Source organism: Haliotis cracherodii, unplaced genomic scaffold (genome assembly GCF_022045235.1).
Source record: "Haliotis cracherodii isolate W230 unplaced genomic scaffold, xgHalCrac1.p SCAF_3, whole genome shotgun sequence".
Taxonomy (NCBI): domain Eukaryota; kingdom Metazoa; phylum Mollusca; class Gastropoda; order Lepetellida; family Haliotidae; genus Haliotis; species Haliotis cracherodii.
In genome coordinates, this window is record NW_027266286.1 from 66,410,757 (window position 1) to 66,438,156 (window position 27,400).

The following is a 27,400-nucleotide window of genomic DNA, read 5'->3' on the forward strand; positions in this document are numbered from 1 at the left end:
GACAGCAACTCAATGTCTATGTGACGTGCATATGTTGTATCAACCAGGAGACAGTTGACAGTTTGCAGACTGCCGTCATATAGCTGGGATTTTACTGAGTGTGACTGGAATGGCTTATAGATGGCCTAGATTGAATGGATATAATCATAAACCCTGTAACTGTCGTTTGGAATACCCCATGTTAAATATTTCGTGGTTGCATGATTAGAAAACACATTCCGACAGTCACTTTCATGATATGGTAAGCAACGCTCCAATTGGTTGGATGAAAGGTCGTGCTGACCTCAGATCTTTGTTTCGCGATAGCGAGAACTAAGATCTGATTTTAATTAGATTGAGTACCTTCAGATCTTCATATGATTGACAAATATCAGTTTTAAGTCCTAATTTCACAAAGTCACTCATCACAACACCTTGACCTTGACTGGGAATGTGCCCACTGCGGAATGATATGCCAGCAAAGCTTCTGAGGATGAAGCCCTTAACGCGTAGTCATATGTAGAATGTAAGGTTATTGCAGCTACATACATATCCAGCCCATTTAACTTGGGACTTTACTACCTGCTCAGTACATCTGATGTCACACTTGACATGAAGACAAATAAATAAATCCCCACATATCCGTTTGAAAGTGTTTACTTCAAAAGGCATACATATTAATATATACACAAGTAAAAATACATTTTTACATTGAAAATTCTTCACAAATATACGAGAAGAAATAACGAAAAAAGCAGTTATTACTTTCATAAATAGCTTATTAAAGGCTACAACTGGTCAACTGATTATTTGGGCCAAAATGCACAATGGCGTTGAATAAAATTGCTTGCTCATATGTATTTATGGTATTAAAATATTCCCACATTCAAATCCTGGTGACCATGGAATCACAGATTGTCATTGTAGCGGAGGTACTGTACTATTTCTAATTCTCAAAAGCTTTTGAATATTTATTCTGTATAATTTTTCATTATTCAAGAAACCATACCCTCCTATTCTAATGCTATGCTACTGACCAAACATGCCAGATCAATAAATATGATCAAATCACACATAATAACAATGTCTCTTTAACAAGCAGGCATGACAGTACTGACAAACACCTAATATCAACCTTTGTACATGAACATTACATGTAAGCATTACACTTTACCAACTTATTAACTGATCATTTCATGTGGACTCATACAGACTAACACGAGCTTTCTTCAATACTCATTGGCACAGGTACCATGTATATGGAACAGAATTAACATGTCATTACTGGAAAATTAATTAAACCTATACATAATTGCTAAACCCCTAGGATGGATAACAGCCACTAATCAGATAAAAACTCAAATATGCACAGAGTAACTTAAAAGACGAAAAATGAAATGATATAAAAATGGATTACCGTTACTTGCAAAATGCCTACCAGAAATAATAAAGGACTCTGGAAGGAAACTCGATCATAAAGTGGAGAAACAGTTTTTACAAGCTCCAATGAATCTTACACATTGTGAATGATCTTATATTAAGTTAACTGACAATGTTATAATGTGTAAACTGTTTTGTAGTGCTTCCCTCTGTGACGGCCACTTTCATGACTAAAGGAGAGGGTTTGTCGTTGAAACAGACCATGCTCTTTTCCCGAACTGAACCGAAGATGTAGTTTTTAATTAAACACTACAATATGCCAACACTGTGTGAGCAAGACCTTTATCTTGCCGATGACTTGTTTCCATGACAATCTACACTCAAGTTTGTCCTTGATCACATAGCAGCTGTCATCACCAAGAGGTTGTCGACAGGGAGGTTGCTCTCAGGCAATATCACTCTTGTATCATCCCACAGATTCTGTAAGTCTTACTGTCTCTTCAGATTATTTAACCTTGCTTCAAGATCGGCATCTGCAGCACTGACATCAGCAGCGGCAGCAGCTTGGGGTTGTTTGGAGGCTCCGGCAGTGAGAGTCTGGTTGGCAGTTGGCAGACCTACAGAACAAGAACAAATGATCCTCAAACATATATCGAACCATAGCTGCCAACTTTCCCAAATTACAATTAAGAATTGACTTTCACTTTGTGTGAGTTCATTAGAGTATGAATCTTCATAGAGTGAGGGTCAAGCTGTATGAAGGTCGGAGCTTGCGATCCCATCCATACAATGTTTGGCTCTCATTCTACTCTATTACCCAGAAGCAGAGGTTACTGGAAACAAGTATCCCCAAAACGTCTCAGTGACTGGGGAACCATAAATATGTCAAAGTTGTCTATCTATACATTCTATTCTTAGCATTTTCTTATGTTTAATTAAACCTTTGTAACTTTCAGGAAATTTTGGTATTCTTACCTGATAATTCATCAGCCATTTGTAAGCCTAGTTCATCCAAAACTTGAGACACGATAGCATCACTACAATGAAACAATGTCATATGTAAAACAAATCAAGTTCAACAATAACCCAAAGTACAAATTAGCTGACATCACTAAAAGCATGGAGCTATATATCATATGTTATGTCTGGAATTACACTTTCTTAGTGTTATCCCAAACAGGATTCGAACCCACAGGTTAGGCACCTAATCTTCAGCACAAAAAGTCAGCAATCCAACCAACTCGGCCATAGAGGCTTCCAAATAAATAGAAGTCCAACAACTGGTTGTCTAGAACATCAAGCTGGCTACTATTTCTCTTCAGAAAGGAATCGGGTGGTGGGGTAGCCTAGTACTTAAAGCGTTTGCTCGTCACGCCGAAGACCCGGGTTGAATTCTCCACATGGGTACAATGTGTGAAGCCCATTTCTGGTGTCCCAAGCCGTAGTATTGTTGAAATAATGCTAAAAGCGGCGTAAATCCAAACTCACTCACTCAGAAAGGAGTCTTTTCAAATTTGAAAGCAATGTGGCAAGCAATTCCTAAATGACATTTAAAGTTTCATCCACAATGGTGATTAACTGACTAATTAACTACAACAGAGCAATTTTACCACAAACACTTTAGAATCTTCTCAGAGTTCACATCCCATAGCACATATCACTATTGCCAACACAGCACTGATGACACTGTATACCTCAAAGGATCAAAGCCAGCACATGTTCTGCAGATACTATTTCAGCGGAAAGTCAAAATTTTCAGGTTGGTCCCCATGGACTATTACAAAGGAGGATAGTAACCTGGATTAAATTTGACTGTTGCATTTTTGGTGTAGCCTCCCTTACCTCTCTTCTTCATCCTCCTCATCTCCGAGGGCATCATCAATCGCGTCGCTCATCATCTCTTCCTTCATGTCCATGATCTCGGACTGCTTTTCAAACTCCATCATAATCTTCTGAATCTGAGGCAGCTTCAGCTACAACCACAGCATAAATACTCATGAGAAGACTCACTTTGTCTCAATGGCTGATACTTGAAAATGTGATAGATCCATTTACATATTTGTGAAAAGACTGGTAAATGTTGTGAACCAGTGGTAAAAATTTGCACCAGTCTTGTAGTCCCTGCCAAACTGCCAAATAGTCAAGGTATCATGAGGACTAGTAGAAATTTGCCCTTTTAAAGGGTTTTGTTATATGTAACATTAAAAGGACTAGTGGACTAAAACTGTTAGTTTTTAATGCTGTAAATTACCCAAAATATTTATTTACATTCACATGTTCACATGTCAACTGTCTGTCTCAGTTGCAAAGCTAACATCACTTTTTCAAATCTAAAACACTTAGCCAAAAAAATCCCACGATCATGAACGTTCATACCATGTTACTATGCACATTATCATAAAAATATTCTGTTCATGCCACCCTGTGTCAGTTCATTATAATTAATATAATTTCACTGTTAATTTCACTTAAAACTATGCCTACTACTACTAACATAGCTATAGATCTCCACAGCTGAAATACAGGGAGCAGAGCTCCAGATAACTTTTTGAGCAATTGAGTTTTTACTCTAGGGTTTCTATTTTAATTGGGTTATTACATTTTTCATTGGGTAACCAATATTTTTTCACTCATCTATTCATCACTCTATTGGGTTTTTCCCAAAATGAGCGAACACTTAAAGATTTAAAAAAAATGAAATAATGTTTTAGATGTATATAACTGTTCTAAATATATATTCTTGACTCGGAAAGTAAATTAGCTCGTAAATGTGTTTCAGAAATTAGCTCCTTTGAACGCAAGCTGAAAAAGCTTCATTGGGTATTTACGCGAGCTGTTTTTATAATTCAAGTTTTCCATTTAATGCATGCGTTTCTGTACACAAGTTAATTGAAAGTAATTGGGTTTTACATATTTTGGGGGTATTTTAAGCAAATACGCTGCTTATCTGTAGCTCTGAGGGAGCATTTCGTACATGATCATTTCTGTGACTCTGACATGTACACATAGTTGGAGGTAAAACATCAGTGTCCACACCTACAACTGAATTGGGTTGTCCTTGTTGTTGCAGCAGGTTGATCATGACAAAATACTAAAACATACTAATGTCAAGATGACCCACAAGTACCTGTTTGTTCATGGTTGCCATGGCTTTTGTAACGCCCTTCATAGCTTGTGCCATTGCATTGTTAGACTTCAGTGTTTGAATTTTTAGTGACACTGCCTGGATGTTTGCTCTCATCGTGATGAACTTCTTCACATAGCGCCGTGTACGGACAAGGTCTTTTGCCATCACTTTAACAGCATCCTGTAACATAACACATTATTATGTCAAAAATGGCCATTATCATTGCTATAAATGTCCTGTTAATATTCAACCATACTTTGCAAAAGGCATACATCATGATGGTTTTCAACTTCCCAAGGCAAGGGAGTTAACTGGCTATAAAAGTCCTTGACGAACTAGGCTGCAATTATGGAGCTATATTTTGGCTGGACGAACGAGTCTTTGCATAGTCCAATCAAAATCGCGTAAAAAGATCGACATTTGGTTCGTAAACAATATGGCGACAGCCGTGCAGATTTCGGTCGATTGCAGCATTTGCAGAGCAAGCGTACCATCAACTGGGCGTCAACAGATATTTTCCAAATCTTTTCATGTTTTTAATCAAAGTGCTCAAGTACTTTAATGCACTTCGTAAGATAAGACCCTCTTTATTACAATATAGATCTTGATTATCGATCAGATCATTTTCACTGGCGCCGCCATTTTGTTTGAAGCAAATGCAGGTGATATGAGAGCTGGAATCAGATTAGTCAATAGGAGGGACATAGATGGGACATAACTCTCGAGCCCATAAATTCCAGCCTTGTTTGGCAAGGGTGGAAATTGGACTTTTTTACAGAGAGATAGCTCCCTTTCCCCGGGAAGATGGATGGTGTTATGATCTAGAATGAAAACAACACCACATTCACTAAGCTAATGATTACTACTTGTGTAGAAAAGGTCTGTGTGATATTGAAGATATCGAGGCAAATTGTTCATTGTATAATGTCACCAAAGATAAAAGACATTATTTTTTATTCTCCATGACATGAAGACTTACAAATTCCTGAACTACATGTTTGGAAATATCTATATAATGTCTTCAAATTTGGAGGTGATATGATGTAAATGCGATGTAACAAAATTGTACTGTTATGATTGTATGAATTATGGGTCATTTGGACTTACAAATAAACAATAAACATTGATTTGATTGATTGACTCATTGATTGTGTACCAGAGATGATGGCTAATTGTTTCTTAAAAGGAAATCGCATAATATATTCTGCTGTTGCCATCAACATCGTCTTTCATCTTCCAATATCAGTCAGTTAACCTCAAACAATCCTCAAAATATGTTTTAACAGGAAAACGCTCATTCAACTGATTATAATTAAAGGTTGGACATAAATTCAAGCTGCAATGATAATCACGCTAATCATATCTTTTTTAATAATGAATGCATCATCTTACCATTTGACCCTGCTTGGCCATCTTTTTGATGTCGGCAATGACCTTCTTCTCTTGTTGCTCCATCTTTGACCTCTCTCTGTCCAAATCTCTCATGGCTTTGTTGAGAGCTCTCTGGTTCTGGCGCAACAATTCCTCTGGCGTCTTTTTACGCCCAAATAACCACTCGAGAGGCATAATGAATAGTTTATGAAATAACCTGGAAACAAAGTATGAAATATTGCTTCAACATAGCCCACTGTCCACACTCAAATCATGCAAATGAAACTGCCAATGCTACCCTAAATGGAATATTAAAAATCCCCTGAACACACTGGTATGTCTAAGAGGGCAAGGGATCAAGTTTAGGCCATAGTAATAGCTTCCCTATCTCAATGTAATTTGGGTTACCAATAAACATGGTACTGCTAGTTGTTTAAATGGATGTTAGCATGGTTAGGCAACATGAAATTGCATCAAAACTTTTTAACTGTATTAAAATGCTCAATATGTCATTTGACCCGTGAAGATCTGGGACAGAATAGGTCTTCAGCAGCCCATGCTAGCCGTAAAAGTTGACTACCGTATTTTCTTGAGTATGCTTGTCGTAAGAGGCGACTAACGGGATCGGGTGGTCAGGCTCGCTGACTTGGTTGATGCATGTCATCGTATCCAAATTGCGTTGATCAATGCCCATGATGTCAATCACTGGATTGTCTGGTCCAGACTCGATAATTTACAGACCACCGTCATATAGCTGAAATATTGCTGAGTGCGGCGTTAAACAACAAACAAACAAATATCACATTTATCATTGTTCATGTGATTGCTTAGTATTTACTTTAACACGTGTAAGCTAATAATTATTGCATCAAGAGAGGAAGTGGTATATTATTGTGTGGAGATATCAAATATTGAGAAATGTAATACATCAATTCAAGCATGTTGTCATTAACCTCATAAGAATAATGAAACATAAGTGTAGATCTATAAATGTGTATAAATTTGAGAATATATGTTCTTGTGAAATAAATAAATGGTGAACAATGTTTTCCTTCAATTTCTTTCAGTGTCTTGAAATAATTCTTATATTACACATAACATTTTTTGCCAGAAGTCACTGTTCTGTTTTTGCCAACTATTTAGACAGAGTGTCTATTGACCTGACATTGTTTACATGGCCCTATTGAAACTTTAATGTCACTTCAGTTTTAGCTTCAGTTACTACAGTGATCTCACTGGCTCACTGCACAGATCACACTCCAATAATAGTCAGGCAAATTACAGGCCCGTCGATAAAATTGGTCCAAACTCAATTACATACAGGCTACTGTTTAATAGCTGGAATATCACTGGTCCTGCAGTGTTAAACAACATTCACTCACTGTGTCTAATATCAACATTCCAATACATCATCGAATTATTCCACCTCTTGACTAGGCCTAACAGGTTGCACATTGGGGTCTAATTCACCATTTTCATTCATTAATAATTCATATAATCCTATCATGATCATCCAACTGGTATTAGTGGTCAGTAAACGTGGTAAACTAACACAATATATATTGTTGGTGGACTTAAAACCATGAACTTCTGATGTATTCATTATTTCTGATGGAAAACCTCCACCTACAACACCTACCTCGCACTGCTCCACCTAAACTGACACTTATGACGGATATTTTTTTCAATCTGTCACTGAGTAATCGTCATATGAAGCGGTGCGTTAGAAATCCCATGACTCTGACTCTAGACTAATATTGAGTAAAGATATATCTGTTTGCCAAATATAACTCTGCATTTGGTTAAGCTATGTGACATCTATACCCTTGACACACAAAATGAAGATTTAAGACGATGTCATGATAAAACGTTTTTTGATACTTCAGACTCACACGACTTAAAAGAATGTTGGAAGTAAACAATCAGTTCTTGTGAAAGACCTCTTCCGTCTTTCCCCTGTTGTTGATGATGACGTCACGAATATCGTGATGTACTCTCTAATCTATATCACTTACTCGTATATATAACTTGCAGTTTTCTTAGATACGGCAAATGTGTTTTATAGTTGGTTCTTTAATTATAAAGGGAAAAATATGTCTCTCTATGGTGACATTTGTTCCTTTATACTTTGTAAGGTTAGAGGGTACTGGTATCCTAAGATGGCGGCAATGATGCAGTGATGTGCTGAATTGGGGTGCGCAAAAAATTATAGAATGTGATATATGTGATTGTTTTGAGCGCTTTTAATTGATGAAAATAGACTCAAGAGTATCTTTTATCATTGATCTGCTAGTGGGGCGTCTTTTCTTACCTTTAGTTATCGAGCAGTGTCGTTCAAATACCAGCTGCGTCGAAGGCCATTCTTTTGCGCAAGATATTTGGACAAATGCCAAACTCAGCAAATTTTGTTCAGCTACCTTGCTGTTTTAAAATGGTTTGCATACATTTTGGATAACTGTATTTTACAACTTTGAAACATTGGCCACTATTTTGCATATTCAAAGTGTTGATTTACACAGTGCACAAAAACAAAACATGTAGGATGCCTAGGCCTAAACATCTGTGAAACAACAACCCCCCCTTCACTTCCATGTCAGCACCATTAGTAGATGATCATGTGACCTCCCTACCTATGTGCAGTTTAGGCAGCTAGTTTGAAGTCTTTTCTTTTCTGCACACTTATCAAACTGTTAAAGTTTTCAAAATTAAGGTTCCTTAAGCTTTAGCTTGGTCTTTTTGGTTTGAGGTCCCTCTAGCTATGACCGTGGTGACATGACCCCAGTATTAGAAATTATTGGGAATTGGGGGCAGGACCCAGTATCCTTGATGTTTTTGATAATGATTTTATATTCTGAGGCTTTCCTGAATCATATCACATGCTAGATGAAAAACTGGTAAAAAAAATACCTAGTATTTAGTTTTGGTTATTTGGGTACAAATTTGCCCATATGGCAAATGCTAGTCCTTTAGTCCGTGATAAAATTGTCTACTGGCCCAAAGGTAAGTTTTGGCATCATTTTAAGTACACTTCAGTGGTCATATGTGGACTTATTATTATCCAAGAATACTTGACAGAAATAAATGTGACTAAATATGGATTGTGGACATGTGGCTGAAGACAGACTGCACTGGCAGTGATACCAAGTTGCAACCCTGATCCATGCTACTGCTAGACACCTATGATTGTGGGGTAGAATCCCAAGTTCGTCTCAATTAGGATCTTGGGTTGTCACAACTTGTCAGCACCATAACAGTGTTCCTAAGTTGTATTAACTTGGACTGTCAGTTGTTATTACTGAAGAACTGTTCAAAGCGGTGTTGAACCAAACTCACCCAGTCACTCTAATGAAGTGTAGCCATGGTATTATTTGGACAGCATTGCCCCAATGATTAATTAGCATATTTCATTCATGTTCACGTGATGATTTTGGGGGAAGAAGAGGTTGACATTGCTCCATGTAGTTGTGAGAGCTGATTCGCATGGATGAGGTGCTAAAATGTGACCTAGATATTGTGTCTTTGTACCTGGATGACATGGATCAATGTTCATATTGTCAACCACTGGTTTGCGGGGCCCAAGACATGGATTTGCATGTTTCTGTTAGATGACTGGAATATTGCTTTTTGGCATTAAAAAGCATTTTCTCACTCGCATTTCATGTTGGTGTATCTTTGTAAAGGAAACTGTATTTGTAAAATATGAATCCTAATGTGTTTCTTTTGTTTTTCCAGCACTCCTTTTTGAAAAAGGGGAAGATAAAACGTTGAGTTTAACCAAGATAACGAAAACTACGGAAAACCTTTTGATACCTAAGCAAACGAACCAGGTGCCCAATCCGTCAAAAACTAGCACACACTGCACATCTGAGGTACTATAGAGGGACAACAGCAGGACAACAAGTGACACAGAGCATCAACACAAGAATCTTCAAACAAACTTCTCGTCCAATGTCTGTCAGAAAGATGAATAGTCCTCAGTGGAAGGTACAGTTAGGTTTAACTTAACCATATCTAAACAGTTTTTTTTTCCCATTACATTTATCCTGTATTAGGGGTGACTATTGGTCTGGAAATCACTAGTGCAATAACTATTGATATTGAAAGAATTACAAGCAACTATTGCGATAACTATTAATATTGCAAGCAGCTATAACGATAAATGTAGATAGTTTTCAGTGTATCATTTTAGATGGATTTTAGAGTTGAATTTAACTTTGGAACTGAAGTTTCCTTTAAATGTGATAACCATAACAACAAATAAAAAGTAAAGTTTGAGATATGACTGATTTGTTTTTTCTTTTCCCTAATAATTTAAGAAAAAGAAACTGCCACATTACCATGTGTAAATTACTACCACTCATGATCTAAAGAAAAACAAATTTCAACAGCTTTGCGTGAAACTGTAAAACTACAGTAAATACAATCGAAACTATCAACTGATCAATATTCCTAACGGAAATCAATACTATTGATTGGAAACTGATTTAACAATCGATTTATTGACTTAGCAATATATCAATATTTCGATTTATCGTGACACCCCTATCCTGTATAATTACTGACTGTCACATAAGGTGTGAAAGATGACATAGCTTTGTTGGTGGCAGTACTGTGTCTGTTATCTTTAACCTTTGCCCTTATTATGATCCTTGGTTTATCAGCACCATACCCATGTCTGTGGGCTTCACCAAACTATAAAAATATCAATGACCTATTACTCCGTGCTTTCCTTCCACGTTAGACCACCTCTGTGGTCTTATGGTAGAGAGTTGCTATATATGTGCAATAATCTTGGACGTGATGTTAAACTCAATTTTACTTAACCTCACCTTCCTCGTTAAGCTGGAACGCAATTTTAAATAACTGAAATACAATGTACTGTTCAAAGCGAAATTTATTGTTTGATGGCAGAATTCAAATCCATTTTGATATCAAGCTCATGTTTGCTGAGTATGTGTCTCATCACTTATGGTAGTTATATTTTAAAGTCATATGACATTGAGTATTAAACAACTGTACTTAATTGGTGCTCCTGCTTGTATGAAGGTGGGGCAGTGTGGTAGTCCAGTGGTCAATGTGTTTATGCTGAAGGCCAGGTGTTATTACTGTGTGAGCCCTTTTCAGGTGTCCCCTGCCGTGATATTGCTGGAATATTGCTAAAAGTGGCGCAAAACCATACTCACTCACTAACACACTTGGAAGACTCACACCATGATATGACTGGAATACTGTTCAAAGTGGCGTGAAACACAACACACTAATTCATTCAGTTACTTGGTAAGCTGTCATTATGGTTCTTATTTGTGCTGATGTTTGTTTTCTTTTCTTTTTTGCATGTCAGTTTGCTACCACTGTTTTCTGTTTCTCATGACTATTAGAAATTCCAGCCGCCAGCCCAAGATCCCGCCATCATGTCTTTCCATCAGGGTCCCAACATAGTTTCATCTTACAATAATATTCCAACATCAGGCAACAATGGTCTTAGGGAAACAGGGATAATTGACAAACTTCAGGTAAGTAACCAGCTATAGACATGATAGACACTAACACTAGTTGTAACAGACTGAAATAAAATAACAGATTTTTGTTTGTTGTTTAACACCGCTATCAGCAATACCTCAGTTGTTTGACAGCAGTCTGTGAATAATCCAGTTTGGACAAGACAATCCAGTGATTGATATGATGAGCATTAATCCATGCAATTGAGACATGATGACATGCATCAACCAAGTCAGCAAGTCTGACAACCCGATCCTGTTAGTCGCCTCTTACGAAAAGCATAGTTGATGGTTAAGGCATATTCCATGATGCATGATATGAACTGATTATGTATGATCTATATACATTATACAGGCTGTGTATGGGCAAAAGATTGTATTGCAATCTGTATTACGATACATATTGCGTTGTATTGAGAGATAAAGTGTTTGATAGTGATTGACACTGATGTTTACAGAAAGATTGTATTTGCTAAATTCTAAAGTAAATATTACTTAACATTGTCGGTCACTGCTATTTTGTAGTCATTATCACTTCCGTCTTCCTACTGTTATATTAATCTATTTGGAAAGGAAACATTTTGATTTTTTGTTGTAGATTTTAGATTAGACTATATAAATTACAACGAAACTTGTTATACATTGTGTACTCAGTATGCCTGAAGTGTGTATACCAGTAATACTGTGCAGTCCTAATACATTACTAGAATAAAATAGCCCAGTATCCCTATAATATTTGAAAGGCTATAGCATTAGTACCGATTTGTATGTCTGACAACTGATGTTGCATATTAAATTGTGTTTATTTTATAGTTGTAAAGAGTCTGTTTGATAAGACATGTCCAACATGACATTTTTCCCCTTTGATCATGTTGATCCTAGTTTTAAGACATTTGAAGTAAGAAGCAATGTTGCACAAAGAATAACATATCTTGGTAATTAAGTGATGGTTATAGCATTGATGCCGTTATGACTTATTTCACGATAGTTTGGAGATGTTACAATGGAAGCATGTGTAATATTACCACGTCTGAAGATATGCATTGTTTGTTCCAGCATTCCTATGGATTTATTCAGTGCTGTGATAGAGAAGCCAGGCTCTTTTTCCACTTCAGTGAATATAGTGGTGATATAGACACCATGAAAATAGGAGGTACCTACATTTTCTTTATAAAACATGAGAATCTCATTAATCTTTCGTTGTACAAATTTTGTTGGTCAGTGTTCAGGGAGACTTGGAATCTTGATAGTGCTGATCAATTTTTCTGGAAGCCAATCAATCACACCTGATGATTTCAATATTTGTTTTCTTTTGTGTTGAAGATGCTGTGGAATTCCAAATGTCTTACGACAGGAGGACGGGGAAGCCTATAGCAGTGACTGTGGTGAAGGTGGACAACAGCATGGTGACCACAGAGATTCTCAGTGATGAGCGCTTTGTTGGCAGCATTGTTCAGGTGGCCAAACCATCGCATGCAAAAAATGTAAGATAAATTATGTCTAAGGATGTGAATTAGTTGCATTGTGCCTGACATTTTCATGGCAGTGGGTCTTTGGAAACAAGATGGTCATGCAAAAGGATTGGTCAATTATCCACATCACTTTAGTTACATTACTATAATTATAAAAAAAATGACTCCCATATCTGAAGGTCCAAGTAGATATTTTCCCATTTGCAACATTTTTTTTTAACCAGCCACTGGTAACTGTAACAATAGTAATAATTTTTGATATTACAAAAATGCAATAGAGAAACAACAAAGATGAACAAAGATGGTCTGAGGCTGTGGCTTATCATTGCACAGGGAACAGTTGTTAACACTCAGGATGGGCTTGGTCGAGTCACCTATGAACATAATGGAGAGTGCTTCTTCCTGCCCTATGGTCTGGAGGATTTGTCGGACAGTGGCGTGAAACTCAAACCAGGAGACCAGGTCATGTTTCACATAGCCACAGATAAAAGGTAACGCTCCCAAATATACCTGAATTTAACTTGTTAACTGGGCAGAAAAGGAATGAAGTCAAAAAGCTTTTCTCATCTTCAGATTGTTAAGGGGAGGTGTAGCCCGGTGCATTACCTTATGGAGATGACACTAGTTTGATTCCCAACATGGATAAATTGTGTAGAGCTGTTGCTGGTGTTCACTGCCATGATATTGCTGGAATATTTGTTACCACTAAAAATGTTGTAAAAACCATGCTATATAATGTTCAAAGAACCCACTGACTATCCCCATGTTATGATTCATAACTTGCCTTTCATTGCTCCTTGATACAGGAATGGTAACATACGTGCAAGGCAGATCGAGATGCTGCAGCCTCCGAGTCAGCAGAGGTTCCAGGGAGTTGTGTGTTCCATGAAAGAGACGTTTGGCTTCATTGAGAGAGCTGATGTAGTGAGGGAGATTTTCTTTCACTACAGTGAATTCAAGGATAACATCAATGAGCTAATACTCGGGGATGATGTGGAATTTAGTGTTCAGAATAGAAATGTAAGTGATAAGCAATGATTGTGATAAAAACTTAGGGCTGTATCCTCCATGCATTTTAAATACAAAATATGTCAAGGCATCATCTGTTGTCTATTAGATCATGGGTGATGCCTTTCATCTTGCCTCCAACCATGATAAGATAACTAATTTACGATTTTCCTCTTTAACTACTGCTCTCACATTAGGAAAATATAGTCCCAGCTAACAGCTTTAGTAATTGCCACTAGTCCTATAGTCCTTGCCAAACTGCCCAGTGGTTAAAGCATCATAAGGACTAATAGAAATTTACCCTTTTAAAGGTTTTGCCATGTGTTTTCATTAGGAGGACTAGTGCTAAAGCTGTTAGTTTCTAACACTGGATAATACACTGATCTGGTATGTTTATTGGGTCCACATTGTTTCCTGGTAAGTTCCAAACACTCTTGCTTGTCACAGTTGAATTAGGGGATCAGGCTCAGTGACTTGGTTGCTTGACTGTCATCGTACCCCATGAGTGTGGGATGTTTCTCATAGCATCATCCATTGGTTTGTCTTTCCAAGACTTGATTATTATCCCCCTGGCATATTATAACTCAAATATTTTTCAGCAAAAATTAGCAGATAATCGGGCCCTGAAGTGGCGCCTTTTGCTATTTACAGATTTGACATTGTACTTTTTCTCGATTTCCATGGAAACAATTTGGACTTATAAGGGGGTGGATTTCGTTTCCAGAGCACAACTGAAAAAACGTTCAATACCTTTCCACAAGCCTTGGGAGATATATCAAACAGATCCTCAAGTGGTGCCTTTTGCTATTTGCAGATTTTTGGCTTTTTCATTTTTCTATGGAAACAATTTGGACTCAAATTGCAGGGTTAGGTGTCGTTTCTGTGTAAGACTTTTCACCAACAGATTAAAAATAGATATGGAAATTCTCTGATGAGTCTGATGATTTGTTGGGGACCGGTGGGATTTGTAATCTTCTGATGACTCTTGTTACAGGCGGCTGTAATATAGCACAACTTGTCGTGATTCTGTGATACCGAGGTCCTTTTGAAGCAGAAACATTTTTGGCATTATCAGATTGGACCATTTGTGACTTTCAGTCAAATGAAAGGCGCTAATAGTAAATTGAGACGCATGAGGAAACGAAAATCATGACATTTACATTCAATAATTGAAGCAGTTGTCCTGTGATGTAAACAGTTTTGGGGACATTCAGTGACTCCCATCATTATATAAAATAAACCCATCTACATGAATGCACCCCTTGTCCCACTGAGAGTACATATCATGCGCCAATCGATGCAATATTGCGAGAATCCCACGCAGTGTTACCTCGGCAGAACATTGAGATTGTGTGAATGATGCATGTGACATTCCTTGCAGGGCAAAGAAGTTGCTGTAGATATATCTCGCTTACCAGAAGGAACTGTGATATTTGAGGATATTGGTCTGGATATGATACAAGGAAAAGTGCTAAAAACTTTAAAGAATGGCAACAATCGTCGACAGAGTGATCCTCTTGGTGGGAGAATTATATATGAAACACCTAAAGGGTATGTATCCATTGTACTGTGTGTTGAAATCGTGTCTGTTTATGAATTGTAGCAGGGAATCTTCATATGGGAGATGACACTCCACTGAGTCATGCAGCTCTGTAGGGGTCTCATTGTCAGAACTTTATACATGTTGTGATTATTATTACAGGAAGAATTTAATTTACTTGACATCCTTGAGAAATTACATGATGAAGTTGATACCTGAAAAAGAGGTTGAAAATAAGGCCTGTACGAGTGACTGTAAATTTGTAGTTGTGCAGGATAAGTTTACAGATGAAAAAAAATATTTAGATTTTACTAAATCAACAGCTAAGCACAACCTACCCCTGAGGCTGAAGTCAGGTACCTCTGCAGGAACATAGTGGGATAATGTTGGAAACTCCCAAACTCTTCACATCATGTCCGACTACAATGTCTCCATGTCCATTGCCATGCTTCAGTACAGTTTACAGTGTGTCAGTTCATTGTTGCTGATTTGCTGTGCATCTTTTTCTGTCATTTGTCTATATCACTGAAGACTATGTACTTTGGACATGAAAATATGCTTCCGATGGGATGGGTATTTGAGTTTTATAGTGTATCACAATATTTTAGAATGTGCAAGGCCGCACATTGCGATACTTCTCATGATATATTGCATAATTCTAAATTTTGAATGCAGAAGCAATTTGAAACACCAGTGTATGAATTAAAGTTCATAATGGAACAAAACAAGATGATGGTACAACATAATGTTTACTCATTGAATAAATAGGCATGGATGCACACTCTGGATTCACGCTTTGGGTATTTGGCCTGTGTATAACATTGAACACATGATAAAAATTGCCATTTGAATCAATGGATTGTCTGGTCCAGACTTCATTACTTGCAGGCTGTCATCATATAGCTGGAATATTGCAGAATGCTGCAATAAACACACACAATTAGTAGGAAATTAATTTCTAGGTTGTGATTTTAACATGTTTAACTGTGTTAGCTATTTTGAAACAATGACTGGTATGACCAGCATTGTCAGTGAAGTGTGTTGTCATAGTTGTTGTGGATTCAACTGTCCCATTCTCTTCCAGTACAATGGATATTCCATTTGGTGATAAAGACCAGAAGGGTGATTATACTCTCCAGCAAGGTGACACTGTGGAGTTCAACATTGCAACTGACCGTCGTGATAAACTCCAGCGGGCAACCAACATACAGCTGACGGAGGAAACATTTGATACTGTTGGGGAAGTCCGAGAAACGGTGTGTGGAATAACTTGTTGGATTGTTAGATTTACCTGTTAACATGTCATTGAAACAAAACACTACACATTTGTATGATAGTTCTTTGGATACCCTTGTACAAGAAAAACATAAACCATAAAGTATATAGATTAACCTTTTGTGGCCTGCCTAAAAATGTACAATATTTCCATTTTTCTATCTTCAGGGATTAGTTGTGAGCTTGAAAGAAGGCTATGGGTTTATCCAGTGTGCTGACCGAGAAGCTAGAATGTTCTTCCACTTTAGTGAACTGCTTGATCCAACATATGCAGTGAACGTACAGGATGATCTCGAGTTTACTGTTGCACAGGTAACATTATACAGAATCCACATAGCAGTGTGATGCATTATTGGATTTTTGACAAATAAAATTAGCTGTTATACTGTCTTAGTTATGTAACCGGAGTGGTTTTGGTGAATGAATCACGCAAACGCAGGTTGATTTACAGATGCCAGTTGTTTAATACATTAGATTAAATGAACGGAGGTCCAAGTGTATGGCACTGTGCCCTAGCATGTCACAACATCATAAACATCATTTGATTTGTCAGGACACACTTGTGATAATTGACTACATTGTTTCAGCAATACACTGAGAACTTGCTTCAATGCAGAGTCGAATACAAGTGTAAATTCAAACTGACCAGTGCAATAATGCACCCTGTCACTGAAAGTAAGGGGCTGGGGCTGGGGCTGGGGCTGGTGCTGGTGCTGGGGCTAGACAATAGAGACTAGAGAAACAATAGAGGAGGCAAGCGCAAGGGTGACTGCTATTGTAATAGTGAAGCAGGTTAGATTGGGTGGTTAAAAGGAAGGACTAAGACTTGGTATTAAAATAAGAGCTGACTTTAAAATACACTTGATGATATATGGATAATTTCATACTACTTGTTATTTCCAAAAATGACCTGCAGAAATATGAACTTGTTATGTATATTTGTGTTGTTACCCTCCATTAAGGGAAGAGGAGGTGGGGTTGCATTGAACTGAAGGTCATATGAATTAGGCATCAAAAAAGTTATGTAGAAAATAAATTATGAAATGTGACTTAAATTTTATCATGTTTATGAAACTTTATATTACTTCATGAAAACTTCTTGCAGTTTCCAATCAGATACGATACTCTCTGTAATGAAATCAACTCCTTTCATGTATCATGATTGTGTCAAATGTCATGGTCACTTTGAAGGTAATTCACTCATGACATGACTAGTATATAGTTTAGTTCAGAAAGTATTGTAAGGTTATTATTGAGACTTCTTATTTGTAATACCACCTAAGTTTGCAACAAGTAATGTTTGCACATGGGATTGTGTTGAAGGTCAAGGTCACTCAATGAATAAGGTTTGGAAACTTGGTATACATGACCTCTGTGGTGGGGTTTGATTGATCAACTTTTGGGTGACCTCAGTGTAAGGTGCAGGGCACTGTCACATTATGAAAAATAGCTCAGATTTGATGTAATATTGAGGAAATATAAAACATGTTTCAATGATGTATGACAGACACTTTCTTCTGGACTTGCCATGTGTCAAGGTTTTTAAGATGAATGTTCTTTCAGTTTTTTTTATCCATGAAGATTCCGGGGTAGAATAGGTCTTCAGCAACCCATGCTTGCCGTAAAAGGTGACTATGCTTGTCAAGGCGACTAACGGGATCGGGTGGTCAGGCTCGCTGACTTGGTTGATGCATGTCATCTATCCCAATTGCGTGGATCGATGCTCATGATATTAATCACTGGATTGTCTGGTCCAGGCTTGATTATTCACAGACCGCCGTCATATAGCTGGAATATTGCTGAGTGCGGCGTTTAAACTACAAACCAACCAACCAACTTTCAGTTTTAATTATGGTATTTTGATTAATTTGTTTATATTGATGGAGATGGTAAATGAGGTTTTATTTATTTTCTGGTCAGCAGAATGAGGAAATCCAGTTTTTCATATTCTTACATTTTTCCCTATTTCTGCTTTTTTATGTAGGTGGATTTTGTAAATAAAGTTTGGCCTTTTATGAGTTAATAGCATGGTTTGTATTTCAGGATCCCTCTGCCTCCAATCGTCAGATTGCCATTCGTATCAAGCATCTTCCTAAAGGTTCTGTGTCTTTCCTGACCATTCATAACGAAAAATATATTGGAACAGTAGATAGAGAGCCTGCAACTCATAAAACACAAGGTATTCTTTGTCTTGAGTTCTGTCTGTTTTTAACTTATGCAGTTTCTCTTATACAGCTCCTCTTAAAAAATAAGCTTTATATGGATCCAAGCTTGTGTCTGTTACGCTCACAGAATTCTGATCCCATTTTTAAAATCACAGTCATAGTTAATGAACATTCTCAAAGTTTGTCCTTTGTGTACAAGATACAACATGGAAAATATTTCACCTGTGAATTTTCCGTTTCTGTTCCAGCCAAGAACAAAGAACAAGAGGGTGGTAACGTTGTCTTTGACTATGAAGGCACCATCCAATCTATAACGTATTTTACTAAAGACCTTGTGGAGATGAAACAGGCTCCCCGCTATGGTGACAAGGTATGATCAATATTAGATTCACTTCTTGTTACTATTAATGTCACGGGTGGCCCAGTCGTCTAAGGTGCCACAATTCGCTGTGCAGAGTTGCGTCCCTTGGGCACTCCAGAAACCAATGATTGTGGGTTTGAATCCCGGTTCACCCCGATTATGCTTCTAGGTTTGTCAGCACCATACCCGTGCTCGTGGGTTTCACGGAAGTGGTAAACGTCTTAGACCTGAATCACTTTGGGTCTTTCCTCCCACATTAAGCTGACACGCCATGATATAACTGGAATAATGTTAAAAGCGGCGTTAAACCCAACTCACTCACTCACTACTATTAATGTGATAAAATGTCTGGGTATTGTTGCAAATTAATGTCAACTTTTGATGGACAGGTCAAAGTGTGTTGTTCCACTTCACATTCCGGACAAGGGCTCCAAGACATGGCATCATCAGTTCAATCCCTAAAGCATTATCAGTGATAACAAAGTTTGGGTAGCATACACCCAGGACACTTCACAAACCAATCATTATGGTGTGACATGTCCATCAATAGTTAAATGTAGGCACTGCAAATAGCAAGGAACTAAAATCACTAATGAAATTACTTGGGGTCAAGGACTGGTCATAAATCATTCATTACAGAGTGGGTGTGGGGGTAGGGGTAGGGGTAGGGGATGAGATTGACCTTAGGACTGTATGATATTTTTATATTTTGCCCACATTTTTGTACTGGGCCTGTGGAGATGATTCTAAATAGTACCGCTATTTGTATTCTTGAAATGGGTGTGTCAATTTTTATGTATTTTATTTTTCAGGTTGAATTTTCGATAGGGGAACAAAAGTCCAATAACAAGCGCCAAGCTGTGAATGTTCGAGTGGTTTTGAGGAACATCACTGGTCGCTGTCAGGGCTTTATTGCAACACTGAAAGATAATTATGGCTTCATAGAGAATGCAGAACATGACAAGGAAGTCTTCTTCCACTATAGGTATTCCATGATTTTCACACTCTTTAGAAACCCATGCTTGTCATAAGAAGTGATTTACCTGATCGGATGGTCTGACTGGCTGACTTGGTTGATAGTGTGTCACCCCGTGAAGATCCTGGTTAGAATTGGTCTTCAGAATCCCGTGCTTGTCATAAAGAGGCAACCAACAGGATTGGGTGGTCAAGCTCACTGACTTTTTTGATGCATTCAGTGTATCCCAATTGCATAGATCAAAGCTCATGATGACAACTGGGTTGTCTGATCCAGACTCCGTTATATACAGGCTAGCATCATTTGGCTGGGATAGTGCTGAGTTTAGCAACATACAAACACTCAAAGATGCTTGTATTGTAATAGAATTATGGATGATGTGAATCAAATAGAAATTTACCACGTTATATGGTAATGGCACATGTAACATTGGTGGAGTTTACTGTAAGACCTGGGTTATTGGTATCAGAGTCTGTTGTATTTGAAGTAATGATGTTGCATGACATTCACATGTTCATTATCTTGCAGTTCGTTCGACAAGGATGCCAATGATCTGGAACTAGGAGATGAAGTAGAGTATATCCTTGCTCGAAAAAGCAGCAAATTAAGTGCCGAAAATATCCGCAAGTTGCCAAAAGGAACTGTTGCACCAGAGGTATGTTTGTGTGGCATTTGTTGCATTTAATCAGGATTGATAATGATGTACTGTTTTCATCCATAACAGACCGCCTCTGTGGTCTTGTGGGAGAGCGTCCGCCCGGAGAGCGGAAGGTCTGGGGTTCGATCCCCGGCTGCGTCATACAAAAAGACGTTAAAAGATGGTACTTGTTGTTACCCTGTCTGGCGCTCGGCATTAGGGGCTAAAACAAGGACTGGTCGGCTCGGAGTCAGTATACTGTGCCTGAGTGGAGTGTTCATGTTAAACTGCGGCAATGTATCTCAGTGAACTAGCACTATAAATCTGCATCAGTTCGGACTAGTACAAGCAGCCACACACACACACATACACGTACATGCATGTCGCTATATAAGTGCAATACTCTTGGATGCGACGTTAAACCCAATTTCACCTCACCTCATCCATAACAAACAAATATAGATTAAAGTAAGAATCTTGTTCTGCAGGTATTATTGGTAAGCCACACACAATTGAAAAATGTATAATACACCAAATAATAGAAGCTCATCTGTGGAATTGAGAGCATAAACAAGGACCTGTTTTGCTTTATGTTTGCAGGAAATGATGCGAGATCAGGGTATCCTGCAGGGAAAGATTATCCGTCCAATGAGGATTGTCAACCCTGAGCAGGATGAATACTGTGGTCTGGTGCAGGTGAGGGAGGAGGACGACCCAAGCATGGTCACCTATCCATATGGAATCACAAGTCTAGCAGACAAGCGTGATTTCCTTCAGAAAGGGGACATTGTCAAGTTCAACGTTGCTATTGTGAAGTCCTCTGGGTCTCACCGAGCTGTCAACATAGCAGCACTGCGGAAGTATGTTCGAGCCAGGGTGGATTCTGTCAAGGGACAGGTATGACATTGTTTCAGATATTTTTTGTGTTTCTTGAATAAAAACAGCCAAATGACTGTTTGAAAAGATCTCCAGGTTTATTTTGTCATGGAAAGCAGCAAAAATGTTGACTGGATGTTCACAATAGTTGTCAAAATGAATATTACTTGAATTGGCCATGTTGAAAAACGGCTCGGTTTGGAGCCTCTCAATTTTTTGGCCTCAGGTTCCTGATGGTTTCACTTTGTTTGTTAGGACAGCTGGAATCTTAGAATTGCAGGCCATGAACTTACAATTGGCATATCATGTGTTTTTATATAAAACAGCCCAGATTTGTCAGTAAGATTTAATTCTTGTAGCAGTCTCATATTTTGAAGTTTTATTAGAATTTGACTGAAACCTTAAATATTAATTTTTAAACTTATCCTATCCCACATGATGGATCTCTCTTCCTTCTTTGATCCTGGTGTGGAGACGCCTCAGAACAAAGTTTCCACCTTCTAAAACCACCTGACCCCAACACATCCCTATTCATCACCATGGTCACTGCTTGTCCATCTGGGTCACGCACCAATCAATCCCGTGCGACCCTACCTCAGCTTACTAGACCATTTAGTATACCTTCCCAAACCATTTTCTTTCTCATCAAGACATGCCTTCAAGAATTGAAGATTTTTGGTTGTTTTTTGCTTTGATTTACCTACAAACATTGGCCATCATGTTCTCATTCTTTATGGAGAAACGCCTGTATTGCAAGTTATGCAAACATACTTTTTCGTCATCTGATCCACACAATGTGTGCTTTGACTGCAGTGGCCCATGTAAGGACAACGATCTCTGTTCTCAGTGTAGAGAACTTTCTGAGGAGGAATTTTGTGTTTATTAATATAACCAGCGTAATTTGGATCGCCGTTCCAAATCTGCGTCCAAAGACCAGGAGCCCAGATCATCGAGGGTAAAGAAAGCCAAACGTGTCACGTTAAAAGAAGTGAGATCAGCCGTGGTCGCTGTTTCATTATTAGAAGATCTAGGATCGCACATCTTCTTACTGATGATATTCTCGCCTAAGCGAGCATGCTCATTTCCTGCCCTTTTCAAGCCAGCGCCCATAGCCCGGGTTTTGATATGGCCGATCGACACACAGTGCTATCATCTGATCTCTCACCTACATCAAACACCACGAGCTGACCCGACGAACCAAGGAGGATTATGTGGTGATTTCCTAGGAGCATAATTCACAGTCTGATCAACAGCGTGTGGATGAACCTCAGCGATCAAACGACATAGATCGGCAGAACAGATTGGATCGTCTGGAGTGATCGCAATCTTGTGAATCCAGTTGACATTCCCTTGTCAGATTGGCATCGACACGCAGATCAACTACGGAATCGTTCTGCTGATTGTGACTCAAAATGGCTCGAAACAGAGGGAATTCAGGCATCCTACTGACCCAGATCAACTTCGTCTTTCAGGGTCACCTTGCCCCAGCAGATCGCACTCAACAATCGGCAGATCGCAGTTGACTCTCAGATCGTTGTCATTCTAGATCACCTATCTCAATTTGCTTTTCTCACTCGGATAGACAATCAGCAGATCACAATCTGCTATTGGATTGACCTTCCTCTGCAGATCGCAATCAATTCTTGGATCGATACTGTTCCAGATCACCTTTCACGGATAACTATAAGAGTTCGGATTTTCCTTTGATGGATGGCGCAATCGGATCTTGGATCTTCATTCTAGATAACCTGTCCCAGATAGCCATCAATGCCCAGCAGATCAACTTCGAACTTCGGATCAGCTTTCTCCAGCAGATTTGCTATCGACTATTGGATTGTCAGCATTCCAGATCACCTGCCTTGGAACGACATTCACGGTCGGATCAATAAAAGGCAGATCGACATCGTCATTCTGATCAGATGACACAAAATCCTAGTCACGTGAGTCATGTCGACAGCACACTTCAGAACGTTGTCGAGGCCCACCTAGTTGGAACAACAGCGACAACAATCAGCTACTGATCATCACCAACAGGTGGAGTCTGCCTCGGTGAAACTACACACTACGACCTTGGAGCAATCTACCCGTAACGATCAGCGTAGGGATCGACAGCACTCTGCCTCTATTACGCATCATCTACAGGATATTGCATCTGTGGATCGTCATCGAAATAGCATCTATCATAGCAGATCTCCATGGAGTGTGTCGTCGCCACAACATACTCATGTGCAGGATTGGCTGTCCAGAAAGGATATGACTGCTACTAAAACAATCCCTCTTGGGATCATCAACAGCTTTGTCGCCTACTACAAGCGATGTCATGACTTCAGTCATGGATCGTCTGATTGACCGTGGTGATGAATAGGGTAAGGTGTTTTTTTAAGTTGGAAATTTTGTTCTGAGGCCATTCCACAGCAGGATCGAAGTAGGAATTGAGATGGGATAAGTATATTAATGTACAATTTTTAAAACTTCCAGTTTTCAAGAAGGTAAATTTTTCTGTATGACTTATGAATCTGTAAAGGTGATTGATGTTGACATGTGTTTCCAGTTCGGGTTTATCCAGTATGAGGTAGAAGAAGGCAAGAAGCTGTTCTTCCACATGACAGAAGTCCATGATGGAGCTGAAATTCAGCCAGGGGATGAAGTGGAGTTTGTCGTTGTCCAAAACCAAAGAAACGGAAAATACTCAGCCTGCAGTCTCAGGAAAATCACGTAAGCTGATCTCAACATGCTTGCTCTCTAATTGAAACTGTCCAACAGCTTAAAAAGTAAACATTGGTAGCACCCAAGGTGGTTAACCATATTAGAATCAGTTATTTGGATAAAGTTTACTAGGGGTGACTATTGGTCTGATAATCACTATTGCGATAACTATTGATATTGAAAGAAACTATTGCGATAACTATTGTTATTGCAAGCAAGTAGTGCGATAAATATCAATAGTTTTCAGTGTATCATTTTAGATGGATTTTAGAGTTGAATTAAACCTTGGAACTGAAGTTTCCTTTGAATGTGATAACCAAGTTACCATAACAACAACAAAAAAGTAAATTTTGAGATATGACTGATTTGTTTTGTCTTTACCCTAACAATTTAAGAAACTTCCACATTACCATGCCTGTGTGAATTACTACCACTCATGATCAAAAGAAAAACAAATCTGACCAGCATTGCATGTATTTTATTGATATGGTAAATACAATCAAAACCTTCGATATTCCTAACTAAAATCGATACTATTAATCGGAAACTGATTTAACAATCGATTTATTGACTTTAAGTGCTTACCAATAGCAATATATCGATATTTCGATTTATCGTGACACCCCTAAAGTTTACCACAGTTACTGTTTTAGTTTACAAGTATTGATCATACCATCACATAACAGACCCAATGAACAGGTCATTCATATTGCCAGAGGGTTAGTAGGTTAGTAGGTAGAGCTGTTGCTGGGGGATTCCTGTGTGAAGTCAGTTCTCGGGCATTATTCCTTCCTATAGCTATAGTTTAGTGTGGATTCAGTGCCTTTAACTCAAGGCATTCTGATAATCAAGGAAGCAGGGATACAAGCACAGGAGACTGGGTTGAAAAGAGAATATGTATATTGTTGGGATTACAAGTTCCTCCAAACTTAAGTGCCAGATTGAAATGGTTCTACTAGTTCCACTAGTAATTCTTTCATGAATGTCTTTTCTTTTCCCCAGAGACCGTCAGCGCCCAGAACGCCTTATCAGTCGGCTGAAAAGTATGTCGGACGAGGTTGGGCAGCGCATGATGATCATCAGAGCACCCAAAGGCCCCGATAACACAAAAGGCTTTATACAGCCCCGACTACCATGGACGCCAACTGTTTGAGTTACAAGCTAAAGTCGATGTCAGTTTTTGCCGTCTTATGCAGATGAACAAAAAAAATCTAAGTTATAAAAAAAAAATAGTCACTAATTGTCAAAGTGTCTTTCATTTCTACATTTTTGTGCCTCAAAATGCCTATCCTATGTCTTTGATTCCTCTATGGAGGGCGATGGCTCCCCCTTTTGTATGTATGTTTGTATGTATGTGTGTGTATGTCAGCTGCCCAAGTGAGAGAATTAAATCCTATGATGTAGTAGACAGAAATGAAATCCTTGTTTGGCTGTTGCTTGTGAATGTGACACAATTTTAAGAAAAAAGCCTCACCAAAAACCAAAAAAAATATTTAAAAAACTTCCCAGTTGTTAAATGTGTAAAAGATGTTTCTTGCCTGTAAAGGCTTTAGCTACTTTTCCTTGTGTTTTGTTTTTTCTTCTCAAAGTTTTTTATCATTTACCCTGCCTTATAAGGCTAAAGTGGGCAATTTTCAGGTGGCGTTTTATCATGAAGTATTTTGACTGTGGAGTTGGTGAGCTGACTAAGGAATCACTAATTTCATGTTTGGTGCATCAGTTTTGACCAGATTTTTACCATCATTGTTGTGTACAGATTAACCATATTTTGCTGCAATGCTGAGACAGAACTGTGCATAATGTATAATGTGACAATAACAAATGTATGCTGATACCTATAATAACACATTAAAATCATGAGTATCATCCGTGTAAACAGTATTTTGTTAAGCAATTTATGATGGAGTTATGGACGATTTGTAACAATGCTTGCAGCTATATATCATCATGTAGAGGACACGTATCAGCATTGATAGATTGCTGACCACATGCTCACTAGCCTACTGACGGACTGTGTTCCTGTAGACTAAGTGCAGGCCTTGTGATATTGTTGTTAACTTGGGCCTGCTTATGATTAGATATCCAAGAAACAAGTTCACAATGCTCATGAAGCCTCTGTTTTAACGTCCAAATTAACCGGACTAATACTGGTCTCGTAGGAAGCAACACTGTTAAGGCTAAAAATGACATTGGTTCTCATGTATTGGCTTTTTGAAAAATAGTGCGGGCAGGAAGCCTTCTTTTGGTGTGTCCGAACTAGTATGTTACATAATAAGCAGTTGTGTACAATCACGCTGGGAAAAGGCCTCCCAACAGTCTTTGAAGAGAATTTTTTTGATAAATTATCTCCTATTGTCAAATTTGAAGCAGTTTGTGGTCACCTTGGTAACTCTTCAAGGAGGGTAAACAAAACAAAAAGTCACCCAAAATTATCTTCCGTTTACCATTCAATATTGTTTACATTAATTTCGGCAAACTTGTGTGTGAAAATGATCGGCTTATACACGTGTCAGACTTTATGAAGATGCGGCTGTGCCTGAGAACCAAGACTATTTTTTTTAGCGTAATAAGAAACTATTTATTGAAGCAACTCCTTTTATTTGTTATTCGTTGATTTGGCAATCTGAAACCTTTCCATACTTATTTTGTCTGTAATAACCATGAAACTATGTGCTCAATGGCTGAGATTACGTTGCGTCTTGAAGCAACTGCACCGAGCCATTCTGCTCAGGACTACTTAGGTCCTTGATGGAAAGACTGCGATACTTGTTACGTTTTCTTGTATGGCAACTAAATGCAACAAGATCATCCGCCAGGCTTGCCTGAGAAATAAAATAAATCAACCAAACAGGTGTTTGTGGTTAATTTCATGGCTTGATTACATACCCAGTATGAGAGGAAAGCATCCCACACCGACACTCTTAACTCACTACTGGACAACAAGATAAGTTACATATATCTATTATTGAGACCAGCAGGAGAAATCCGGTTCAGTAAACATAAGTACATAAATATACGAGCTGAAGCTT

The 27,400-nt window shown here is 38.4% G+C and overlaps 2 protein-coding genes across 3 annotated transcripts; one reads left to right on the top strand and one right to left on the bottom strand.

The window, feature by feature from the left end:
- Positions 1 to 618: 618 nt before the first annotated feature.
- Positions 619 to 7,830, bottom strand: LOC139474555 (charged multivesicular body protein 2a-like). The gene is made up of 6 exons (XM_071257617.1): positions 7,750 to 7,830; positions 5,879 to 6,074; positions 4,487 to 4,666; positions 3,202 to 3,332; positions 2,335 to 2,396; positions 619 to 1,976 (listed from the first exon to the last, which is right to left on the bottom strand). The coding sequence occupies exons 2-6, from the start codon at positions 6,050 to 6,052 to the stop codon at positions 1,849 to 1,851; spliced, it is 675 nt and encodes a 224-aa protein (XP_071113718.1). The 5' UTR covers positions 6,053 to 6,074; positions 7,750 to 7,830; the 3' UTR covers positions 619 to 1,848.
- A 169-nt stretch (positions 7,831 to 7,999) lies between these two features.
- On the top strand, positions 8,000 to 27,219 carry LOC139476071 (cold shock domain-containing protein E1-like). Of its 2 annotated transcripts, none has more exons than XM_071259310.1 (17): positions 8,000 to 8,051; positions 9,590 to 9,841; positions 11,236 to 11,370; positions 12,412 to 12,508; positions 12,679 to 12,839; positions 13,161 to 13,318; positions 13,634 to 13,847; positions 15,217 to 15,386; positions 16,460 to 16,631; positions 16,819 to 16,962; positions 18,694 to 18,829; positions 19,064 to 19,185; positions 19,989 to 20,161; positions 20,681 to 20,807; positions 21,390 to 21,686; positions 24,217 to 24,380; positions 25,374 to 27,219. In XM_071259310.1, the coding sequence occupies exons 2-17, from the start codon at positions 9,806 to 9,808 to the stop codon at positions 25,522 to 25,524; spliced, it is 2,457 nt and encodes an 818-aa protein (XP_071115411.1). In that variant the 5' UTR covers positions 8,000 to 8,051; positions 9,590 to 9,805; the 3' UTR covers positions 25,525 to 27,219. The 2 variants fall into 2 exon arrangements, with proteins under 2 accessions (XP_071115411.1, XP_071115412.1); XM_071259311.1 differs by having other exon boundaries at positions 11,245 to 11,370.
- The last annotated feature ends 181 nt before the right edge of the window (positions 27,220 to 27,400 follow it).